General features: G+C 36.5%; 1 protein-coding gene across 3 annotated transcripts in view; it reads left to right on the forward strand.

The window, feature by feature from the left end:
- tulp3 (TUB like protein 3) overlaps positions 1 to 12,796 on the forward strand; it is a 36,382-nt gene that overhangs the window by 5,831 nt on the left and 17,755 nt on the right. Inside the window, exon 1 of one of the 3 annotated variants that reach the window (XM_084111909.1) lies at positions 7,632 to 7,753. The exons of 1 other annotated variant lie outside the window; for it this stretch is intronic. In XM_084111909.1, the coding sequence (XP_083968035.1) occupies positions 7,737 to 7,753 (17 nt within the window). In that variant the 5' untranslated portion in view covers positions 7,632 to 7,736. Of the gene's footprint in view, positions 1 to 7,631; positions 7,754 to 11,369; positions 11,505 to 12,796 lie in introns of those variants that run through there. One more of the 3 variants, XM_084111908.1, reaches the window with a different exon arrangement.

Raw genomic sequence — 12,796 nt, forward strand, 5'->3', positions numbered from 1 at the left:
CGCTTATGTTAAGGGGCGGGGCATTTCCCAAACACACTAAGTGCTCGACCAATCACAACACACTGATCCAGCTGACCAATCAGAGCACAGTGTGCTTTTCAGAAGGAGGGGCTTCATAGAGACAGGAACTAAACAGAGCGTTACTGACAGACTGGGAAGAGGGGAGCCGCAACAATGGAGAATATGAGGAAAATAATGTTCATATCACATTTTTGTGATGAAGCCGGTGGTTTGCAAACATCGTTCAGACATGTTGAGCCGTAGTGCTCATGTTTAAACTGGCCTGGTGTGTTTTGATGCCATACTGTCTCAATAGCCAACATTTTCTGTCAAAAAAGTGTTAAAAATGTAACATGAGCCATATCAGTTCTCATGTGAAGCTCAGTCCTCGGGCACTTTCTAAAACTGACTTCAGCAACGGGACACTGCAGAAAAAATGAAGCGCTTCTTCAGTGTTTCTGTCTCGTTTTCTAGCACAAATATCTAAACATTCTTAAATTAAGACACATTTACTGGAGAAGCATCAGATATTAAGTCTTGTTTTTTTGTATCATGTATAAAAACTAATTTAATTAAGATTAGAGTTAGGATTTCGTTTTTCCTTTGAATTAAGATTATTTTTCGGACCCCATTGGCAGATATTTTTTCATGTTTTAAGCACAAACTCACTTAATTTTGATGCATTTTTCAGTAAACAAGACTCATTGCTTCTCCAGTAAATGTGAATTTAAGAATGTTTAGATATTTGTGCTGGAAAACAAGTCAGAAACACTGAGAACGAGCATCATTGTTTTGCAGTGTGATCTTGTTTTTGATGAGATGCTTGATTGAATCAGGATGTGTGTGTGTGTGTGTGTTTGCAGGACAGTATGGAATGTGAACAGCAACATTCCCGCTGTGCAAGCCCTGTTTTTACTGTCCGGTGTAATTATTACTGGACATTCAGTCATCCAAACATACAGCAGCAAAAGCAGATTCATCCAAACTTACCATTCACTGACATTAAACAGAGCCATTCAAAACACACTCTTTAAACTAGATTTTTGTGTTTGCTCGTGCAAAACCTGCAGCGAACAGAGAATGTCTTTCTTATTCGTTCAACGTGGTCTTTAATGTTCTCAAAACATTAGAACAAAAACATAATTTATGCATCGTTCATGGAGCGTTTTTTTCCATTGGACAGTTTTTGGATGGCCAGTTACATTAGCAAGTGACCCATATAGCAGAAATAGATCTTGAGCTCGCGCCGCAGACTGACATGCCTTGCTGTGAATAGATTCAGTATAACTTATAAAATATGATGCATTATTATCAATGGAAGTCTGACCGAACCTCGTAAGATCACTACATAGACAGCAACTGCTTGTGTTATACAAATAGTGTGTGTGAACCCGGCTGACGAAAGGTTTTTGAATGTTTAAATGTTTTTCTTTTTCTTGGTTATGTGATCATTGAGGGAACAAACATTATGGGAATGTTACTTTTGAATGTTCTCTGAATGTTCTGAAACAAGTAGTAATATTTAAACAACATTATGAGCATCCAACCAGAACGTTTCCATGAACGATGTATAAATAACATTTGGAGAACATTATTATAAAACCAGATAACTTTGAACGAACGTTATTAATGTTACTGGAAGAACGTTTGTTCATAACTTTGAGAGAACATTGCCAGAATGTTCTCTGTTATAGGGGTGAATCCATGTTATTCAGGTAATGCAAATGTTAGAAGAAATACAGTATTTTAAATGTTGAAACTTGTTTTTGGAAAACATTCAGAATTAGCGTTCCTCTAAATGTTAATGCAAAATGATAAAAAGGAATGTTCACTTAACATTTGCATAACCAAGACAAAAAAAAAAAAGTTTGTTTGTTTGTTTGTTTTTAATGTTCAGAGAATATTTAATACTTCTTTCATGCACTGGAAAAAGTGACGTTCTCCCTCAGTGTTTCTGTCTTGTTTTCCAGCACAAATGTCTAAACACTCTCATTTACTCAGAAGCAGAATGACTGAAGATATAAGATTAAGTCTTGTTTACTAAATAAATTAATCAAAATTAGGTGAATTTAAGCTTAAAATAAGAACAAATATCTTCCAGTGGGGTCAAAAAGAGAGAACAAGATTGTGTTTCTGATGTTTTCTCGCTTAGTTTTGACCTTTTGCAGTGTAATTCAAAACCAGATTACATCATTTTTACTGCTTTTGCCTGGTTTTCCCTGCTGACTATTCTGGTTCAGGAGTGAAGCGACTTCATGGGCTCTTGAAGAGCGCGACGAGCTTCACATGGCGATTCCTCACACAGGCTTTTAACAAGCTTCTGTCTGTGACCATCAGACCAAAACACAAGAGCCCTAAACATGTTACATAAAGCATTACGCAACCGCCATGACGACTATAAAGACATCAGTGGAGCAGAAGAATCTGACAATTACAGACACTTTCAGATGCTCCTTAAATACTAAATTATCTGATGCGTGACCTTCATTACTCTGATTTCTGCTGCTGGAATTGGAAAACAAACTACTTATCTGATTAAAACGTGATGGCAAACTCAGAAACCCTGGAGGACATGTGTACAAACACACCTCGCTTCACCTGTGAGAGATATTTCACAAACGGCCATGAGATAAACCAGCTCTGATAGGAAACAATCACAAACACACACATGATTTCTGGGCAAAGGATGGTCAAACTTCTCACATGACAAACAAATAATATGATTTTTCGAAGTTGTAAATAAAGATAAGTTTGTTTTACAAGAAAATACTATTTCAGTTTTTCTACTGCACAAATGTCACCTTTACTTCACTGTAACTTCTGAGTGCACTGTTTAACTATGAATCATTGATTAGTTTGATAGTAACCCTAGCAGATAATGTTCTCAGAACAAGATTCTCTCGTTCAGTTTGATGTTCGTCTAACGTTTGAAATGTTTCAGAATGTTCAGAGAACATTCAAAAGTAACATATTGTGTGAAGAATGATGCAATGGAAAGTTCCCTTAATGTTCGTATAACCAAGAAAATGTCTTTAAAACATTTACAAAACTGGATGGGAACATTCAGAAATAACGTTTTCATAACTTAATAGCAAAACTTTTTGGAGCGTATTTTTGTTGGCTTGGAATATTCATAATATTATACATAAAAATGGTTATTGCTAGTGGAGGCAGCACAAATTATGGAAGTGGGTTATATTTATAATATTAGTTATATCTTTTTGTTAGCGGAGGCAGCACAGATTCATTAATGAATTATATTTCCAGTTTGTTTCTGCAGGTGAAGTGAGTAAACATGTTTTTCCTCCAGTATCTGTGATTGTCTTTATGTTGTGCTGAAGAACATCCATGTTTTGCATCTGTGTCAACACCCACCCGTGAGCGGGACAGGGTCTCCTCACGCGTACAGATGTTTCCGCACTTGTTATTCTGTCTTAATAAAACAAGGAGCAGGAAAATACATGCAGCTGGAACATCAGCTCTGGACTTGATCAACACACGTTCACTGCAAATATAGTCCATCCATCCATCCATCCATCCATGCATCCATCCATCCATCCATCCATGCATCCATCCATCCATCCATCCATCCATCCATGCATCCATGCATCCATCCATCCATCCATCCATCCATCCATGCATCCATGCATCCATCCATCCATCCATCCATCCATCCATCCATCCATGCATCCATCCATCCATCCATCCATCCATCCATCCATCCATCCATCCATCCATCCATCCATCCATCCATCCATGCATCCATCCATCCATGCATCCATCCATCCATGCATCCATCCATCCATCCATCCATCCATCCATCCATCCATCCATCCATCCATCCATCCAACCATCCAACTAATGTTCCCAGAACATTCTGGCAACGAAGAATTCTTCCAGTAACGCGAACGTTCGTTCAACATGATCTGATGGTCTTCTCAAAACATTAGCACAACAACGTTATGATAGAACCATAGCCTGATAGAACGTTCAGAGAACATTCAAAAGTAAATATTGAAACTTGGTTTGCAAGATGACAAAATGGAATATTATTCTCTTAACATTTTCATAACCAAGAAAAGAAAATGTTTCTAAAGAATTTTTTTTTTTTTAGAGAACATTCAGAAATAAAGTTTTCTGGACATTTTAACTTTTGGCAGTATTTTCTGGTTGTGATCAAAAGAGATATGCAAAAGAAGAAACAAAAAAACATTATCTCTTAACAAAATGCATTACTTAATCTTCAGATTTCTTTTCTGGAAATGTATGCCAATGAGAGCATGCATATTTAATTAGATAATGCCTTATTTGCATATTTAAATATATAATTTGAGAAAACTTGTAATACAAAAATGTATCTTAAAGACAGCATTATCACTAAATCAAACCTCACACTCATGAAACAAGGTTCGATGTGGTTCTATATAGAACTCTAGGGTTCTTGGCTCAGTTTTAAAAAACCCTTTCCAAAAAGGTTCTATACATGGAGAAATGTCTTCAACTATTGCATAGTACTTTCATGTTTAATGTGTTATATATATTTTTTGTGATAAATATATTTACGATAAATTATGTTCATAAAATTTTATTAAAATTAAAAAGGAATTAAAACAAAATTAGTTAGTTGAAACTAAATCCATAAAATGATTCCATGATTGGAACCCCTAAAAAGTGCCTGATAGAACTATTTAAGATTCTATTTAACCTTTTATTCTTCGAGTGGCAGGACTGAATGAGTTGAGATCTCTCTCTCTCTCTCTCTCTCTCTCTCTCTCTCTCTCTCTCTCTCTCTCTCTCTCTCTCTCTCTCTCTCTCTTTCTCTCTCTCTCTTTCTCTCTCTCTCTCTCTCCCTCTCTTTCTCTCTCTCTCTCTCTCTCTCTCTCTCTCTCTCTCTCCCTCACATGCATCCGTCATGTGCCGGTCATTTTCCAAACTGCTCCTGATGCACAAACAACACTGATATGCGGTCGCTGTATTTTTCCACAGAGCAGTGCAGACTTCATGCTCGTCCACCCACAGTGATTTAAAAACTTTCTGACACTCGGCCTGAGAAATTCACTGCTTTATTTCCAGCGTATCAGTCCTCACTGCCCTCAGTCAACAGTGGGCAGAGCCAGAGCCCGAGGGAGCCAGCAGATCAGACGTCTGAGGAGAGACGGGCGTCTGAATGAAGGAACTCATGCAGTGTTTTGATGGATTTCATATTGAAATGTGAAGCTACAATGAAGATTTTGTATTTTGCTGGACAAAAATCTAATTTCCACCTACTTAAAAACTTAAGTCCAGTTGCTGTCTTAAATTAAGGAAAATCAATTTAGCTGTGCAAGTCATTTCACAAATTAGATTAAAGGACTTTAAAAAGTTGTTGAATCTTGTATAACTTGGAAAAAAAGAGGTTTAAATTGGTTAATTTCATATTTATGCCACCAATTTAACTCCATCTGCAATGCTTATTTTTTATTTATTTACTTTTAATACATCAAATAATTGGACATTTTTTTGCACGCCCACTGTCCTATTTTACCCATGCATATAAATAACATCATGTACATATAATTGTATTTGTGTAAAGTATCTGCATATGCATATATTATTATAAAATGTTTCAATGCTACAACAAATTGTGTGTGACACTTGGGCAATAAATCTGATTTTGATTTAATTATTTTGAAGAGTTAAAATAATGGAAAAAATGTTTGTCTAAATGTCTAGGCATAGCACATTTCTGTCTGTGTTTTTTTTCTGTCAAAGTTGATTCGTCAAAGTTTTCAACAAAACTATTTTTGTTCTGAAAATGTGCAATGGAAGCATCATAATGTTCCCAAAGGTTTTGTTTCCACGTTCGTTGATGCGTCAGATTGTGTTTGTTTGCAGAGGCTGGATGGCTTTTGAGATGATCTGTATAAATAATCTCATGTATGTCCATGCAGTGGTCAGATGGATGAGCAGCTGTGTTTTTCTCAGCATAACCTCGTCCACCTTCATGTCTTCTCTCATGTTCTCTTGGTTGTAGATCTCCAGAAACTCCTGACCCGAATTACTCAGAAAACACCTACGCCATAGACCCCCAGGCAGTAAGACACTATTTTGGGCTATTTTTCAAGCAATATGTGTATGCAGGTGCTCAATATATATATATACTGTATATATATATATATATATATATATATATATATATATATATATATATATATATATATATAAGTTGTTTTCTGGACTGCTTAATTAAAATGCATCATGATAAGTAAAAGGAAAGACATTAAAAGCAGTTGTTGAGTGGTGAGATGTGTCATCAAATGTTTAATAAGATTCAAAACCATCACTTAAGGAGCTAGAACTTATAATAGAACTATAAAACAAACATTATACCAGATGAGAGCAAGTGTAGTTTGACTTTGGTAGAGATGCTTTGAGCGGCATCACAATACAGCAGTGACTATACTGCCATCTAGTAGAGATATAAGGATCTAAATTAATTTAAAATCCACACAGTGGGCCCAAAAACGATTTGTTTTTCTCATTCACACTAATAATCATTAGTTTAAGTGCCTGTACCTGCACTCAAATGCTACAAGATCTTCTCCCAGAACTAATTAAATTAACATAATCAGTAAAACAACCTTAGTTAACTTGGTTCACAAAGACTGTGCTGGAGACCAGCACTAGACAGTAGCAAACCATTATTAACTTAAAGGGATATATCACCCTAAATTTAAATTCTGTCATTAATTATTCACACTCATGTCGTTCCAAAATCATAATATTTTCGTTCATCTTCGAAACACAAATGAAGATCTTTTTTTTATGAAATCTGAGAGATCTGTCCCTTCATTGACTGCTACAACTACCAATTTGACATTTCTTAAAGTTCATAAAGAGATCGTAAAATAATAATCCATATGAATTGAGAGGTTTAGTCCAACTTTTCTGAAGACACTCTTTCACTTTTGATGCTGCATAACACGAGAATGAACCTCTTTAGTTTTTGTCAAGTTAAAATGTTTGAGCTTCTGTTTACCACAACTGATCATGTGTGAGTTGAGTTGATGAATGTTTATATGTAAATAAAAGCCTAAATTCAATCTGTTCATCATATTAGCGATCGTGTCTCTTCAGAAAATTAGGACTAAACCACTCAATTATGTCATCAAAAAGATCCTAATGGTTTGGAGCGACATGTGGGTAATTAATGAAATAATTTTCAATTTTGGGTTAACTATGCCTTTACGACCAGTCAAGGCAGCTGTCATTAAAATTCATGTATGAATGTAAAATCATAAAATTGGTCTTTGTGGATTCGAACGATTTATCCCAGTGTAAATTGTTGTGCAGATTCATCACAAACTACAGTGATTGGACCATCTTGAAAACCGCTGTAAAATGTAACGCATTCCACGTGACAGCACCACTGTAACCAATCACAGTCGTTTGTGATGATCAGTTTATAGAGATTTAAATGCGGATGTGAGATAGGCTATGGGGATGTGAGATATTTAAAATAATATTTTTAGTGTACAAATATCTCCAATAAAACAATAACCGTGCTGAGTTGTGATTGGATTTTCTGAGGCATCACGCGCCCCCTTGAGGATGAGCCCGATTGTAACCAAAGGAATCGTAACCATGTGCGCATGCGCAAGCGCGTGCTCGTCGCGGCCGCTGCGGGTTTTGCGCACACGCCGCACAGGGACGCGACGCGACTGTTGCGGAGGAATCCATAGCAACGGCGGATAAACATGAGTTACTACAGCAGGTAAGACACAGATGGAAACATTTCTCAGAAATGATCCAAAACTGTCATCCGTTTTGGGACAGCGGTGTGCGCGTGCATGTGTGATTTATCGTGTCTTTCGTAACTTTGGTGTGTTTCTTGTCGGTGGGATCCTGTTGCGTTTCGAGCGCGCGCAGTAACATCAGCCATCAAGCTAAAAACACACAACAACACACACGGATTTAGAACAAAACACACAAACATCTGAATTAAACTGCTGGATTGTGAACAGAAGAGAAGGAGAATAAAGGAGGAGAGTGTGTATGAATGCGGTCGGGGGTGTAACGGTTGAGAAGCAGTTAACGTTAGCTGGATGATGATAGCAGATGAACATTACAGTCTAGAAATATGATGTTCAGCTACTCGTCTGTAAATCACACAAAACGCCTCGTTGATGAGTTTATAATTATGAATTTGATCAATCTCACAGTGACTGAATGGATCTAATTCATTAGTCGCTCGAAAGCGTTACCGACCGTTAACGTTACAAATATCCAGTGGTTTCACGTTTCTGATATAGTCATGTGACGTGATATGTACGTCATTACTATATTGAAATGACATCATAATAACTTATAGCTGGAGAAAACTGGACTCTTTAAACATTTTTATCTTATAGTCACATCATTAACATGGTTACATTATTTTCAAGACAATAAATCTCCTTCTAATTACTGTAATGCCAAAATCATGATTTGTTATTTTTACTGTAAAGTATGTATTTGTTGTGCTTCCTTACATTTTCACTAATTTAAATAAAAACTATTGTGTCCAAATAGGACATCATAATACAAAACAACTAGAATTTGAGGGTGGAAATAATTTCGTAATTGTTATGAAAATAAGATCACATTACAAAAGTAGGCTTTATTTTCTTTCATTCAATATATAGGTTCTTGATTTTTTTTTTCGTTTGATTTTTAGGTGAATTGACAGATTTACCAATAGAAACGTTCCCATAAATATAGTTGAATATGTTTCCATGAGCTGTGATTATTACTAGAGCTAATCTAATAAAATATACACAATATTTAATTTAATTTCACAACTTAAAATATTGTATAGATATTAAGTACTGTATATGGTGCTGTCAAGTCGATTAATCGCGATTAATCACATCTAACATAAAAGTTTGTGTGTGTGTGTATATATATATATATATATATACACACACACACATATATAAACCCAGACTTTTATGTTCAAGGCAAGGATTTGACAGCCCTAATCTTAAAATCTGTTCTGTTGTTAACACTGGTCATATGAAGGAAGGGATTGATTAGACAGTCTCTCATTATAATCAGTGTAGTGGATGAATGTGTTCTGACAGCGGTGTTGACTCTGTCCTGAGTCCAATGTGTTGACAAGACTAAGATCTCTTTCAACATCTGCTCTCAGTTTCTTTGTGTATGTTTTGTCCTCCAAACACAACCAGCTTCATCCTATCAGAAGCACACTCCGTCCTTTCCCATGATGCCTTGGGCTGGAATTCGGTGTGGTTTCGCCTGATGCACGAGGACAGGAAGTGGTTTGGATTTATCTGCAGCTTTTGTTTAACATACAGCCTTCTTCTGAGAGCAGCTGATGTAGTTTTACATCTCTGATAACGACAAACCAGCTTCCACGTTGGCTTCTGCTGTGTGTTCGGCTCCTGATTTAGTCTGTAAGTTTTCTTCAAGGTCTCTCGGCCTCGGATTGGATGGACTGGTTTCTAGTAGAGATGCAAGATTAATCGTTAAAAGATTGTGATCTCGATTCATACATCCATGTAATCTTATTCCTAAATGACAGCGATTCAGCTCTATGTCTATTAAACCTTCGACAAGTACGATCACACTGATTCAGATCTGTGTTCTGAGCCAGAGAGAGCCGTTGTAATGAAACAGCTTCACTAACAGTCTTTTCAACCACACAGTATCATTATTTCCGTCTTATATAGTTCACATTATGACTGAAGTACTGGGTTAAAAGTTTATAGTTCAGAAATAAACGACGATCAAAAGGGAATAAATCACCTCTATCATTACATCGTTACACCAGTAGAAGTGGCGACCAGTGACTGTTAAAAATGTAATTGTCATTGAATCATTCATTCAAGAGATTCGTTCAAAAACGCTGATTCATCCAGCCATGAAACAAGCAAAGTCTTTATGAGTGAGTCATTGAATCATTCATGCAAACTGATAAAATAAAAATGAATTAAATATATTTTTTACATATTCTGCAAGCAACTGACATTTTGTCAGAACCTCTAGTAAATTACATGTTATTTAGTTTAGTTGTCTATTCAGAATCGTGATCTCTCGTGGTTTATTATAAGCAACAGCACAAACACAGAATGCATTAGGTTTGTGTGTGTGTGTGTGTGTGTGCACATGTGTCTCCTAGATCTTTCTGAACGCAGCTGGCCTGGATTCACATGTCGGAGTGTGTGTTTTCAAGGAGTTTATTCTCAAAACCAGAAAATAGTCCATCCACTCACAGACCTGATGAATGTGTCTGAGAGTAATTATTGTGCAATTATGGTCTGTTTCAGTGGCCATTAGATGAATGTGGAAGAAGTACAGCCTGAGATTGGCATCATTATCAGAGCCGTGAGAGGAAACGACACGCTACTGATGAGACGATTGCGGTGTGCGTTTACATTTATAATCATTTATAATAATTTACATAGCAGACGTTTGCTTGCAAAACTGATCTACTCAACAAGCCTGTGCTTTCTCTACTTATTCAAAGGCTTCATAGTGTTAAAAGAACAAACTTTCCTTTCAGAACTTCCTCAAAACTTCCTCTTGAGTTCAAGCAGCAGAAACATCTTGTTTACATGAACACATTCACAATATTATTCAAGATTTTTATACAGAATTCATGACATTTTTTTTCTTAAACATTGTAGTTGAATATTTGTCTATAATGTTTGTCAAAACAAAATGGAATGTTTCCTTAACGTTCGTATAACCAAGAAAAAACGTTTTACAAACAACACAACACAAAAATGCGAATAAAATAAAATCCCAGCTAATAGAAATATTCGAAGAATTTTTGGTAACATTCCCATTAAGTTACGAAAATCTTATTTCTGAATGTTCAAAATGTCAATTTTATAAATTATATTTTATTATATTTATATTAGAAAATGATTTTTTTTGTACAAACGTAAAAAAACATTCCATTTTATAATTTTGCAAACATTATGGAAATGTTACTTTTAAATGTTTTTAAAACATTCCGAAACAGAACTAAGACGAAATCAGTTCCAAACATGATGTATAAATAATGTTTTTGTGCTTTGAGAATATTATTAAAGACCAGATTACTTTGAATGAACATTGGTTGGAAGAACGTTTGCTCGTAACTTTTAGAGAGCGTTCCCTGTTCGCTGTGAAACATGTGAAGCGTGTCATTAGTGACACACGTTCAGTCGTGTGTGTAGTGTCGTTTTAAACGGGTGGTTTTCACATGGTGAAGGTTTCACACTTCAGTGGCCTCTCGGTTCCTCCCGCTCACCAAACGCTACTTTTCAAAGGGCGTCTGTGGGGTGTTGTTGCCGTAGTAACCAGCATCATCCCAGAGGCCTCACCTGTGGCCGTCATGCGTGCGTGTGTGTGTGTGTTCCCACATGACCTGCACGAGGTAGAGACCACGAAACACAGACACACACTCACACACACACACTCGACATGGAGACGGTGAAGAGCTCTTCTCAGCCCGCTTACAGCCGCTGGTCATACAGGTACACACACACACACACACACACACACACATATACTTAAAACAGAATGGAGGTTTACTGTTTAAAGGACACGGGTGAGTTTCTCAGTTTGTGTGTGCTCTGGATTCACATGAGGACAGTTGCTCTGTTGTGTGTTTGTGAGGTGTGTTTGCGGTCATTAAGATGTGTTTCATTTCCTGTATGACGCACAATATTGACATTTACTGTATAATGAAGAATAGAGTAACATTCGATGGACTGATGAACAGATGCAGGGTCGATCAGCCACCAGAAACACTGAGGGGAACTTCTGCAGTGATTGATTCATAAAATATTATATTTGGTCCAGATAGATAGACAAACATATGGATGGATGGATAGATAGATAGATAAATGGATGGATGATTGGATGATATGGAAAGATGGATGGATGGATGGATAAATGGATGGATGATATAGATAGAAAGATAGATAGATAGATAGATGGATGATATGGATGGTTGGATGGATAAATGGATGGATGATATAGATAGATAGATAGATAGATGGATGATATGGATAGATGGATGGATGTATAGATAGACAGATGGATGATATGTATGGATGGATGGATGGATGTATAGATGGATGGATGGATGGATGGATGGATGGATGGATGTATAGATAGATAGATGGATGATATGGATGGATGTATAGATAGATAGATGGATGATATGGATGGATGTATAGATAGATAGATGGATGATATGGATGAATGGATGGATGTATAGATGGATGGATGGATGTATAGATAGATGGATGATATGGATGGATGGATGGATGGATGTATAGATAGATGATTGGATAGATGGATGGATGTATAGATAGATGGATGATATGGATGGATGGATGTATAGATAGATGATTGGATAGATGGATGGATGTATAAATAGATAGATGGATGATATGGATGGATGTATAGATAGATAGATGGATGATATGGATGGATGGATGGATGGATGTATAGATAGATAGATGGATGATATGGATGGATGGATGGATGGATGTATAGATAGATAGATGGATGATATGGATGGATGGATGGATGTATAGATAGATGGATGGATGGATGGATGTATAGATAGATGATTGGATAGATGGATGGATGTATAAATAGATAGATGGATGATATGGATGGATGTATAGATAGATAGATGGATGATATGGATGGATGGATGGATGGATGTATAGATAGATAGATGGATGATATGGATGGATGGATGGATGGATGTATAGATAGATAGATGGATGATATGGATGGATGGATGGATGTA

The sequence above is a fragment of the Abramis brama genome (assembly GCF_963993115.1).
Source record: "Abramis brama genome assembly, chromosome: 4".
Classification (NCBI taxonomy): Eukaryota; Metazoa; Chordata; class Actinopteri; order Cypriniformes; family Leuciscidae; genus Abramis; species Abramis brama.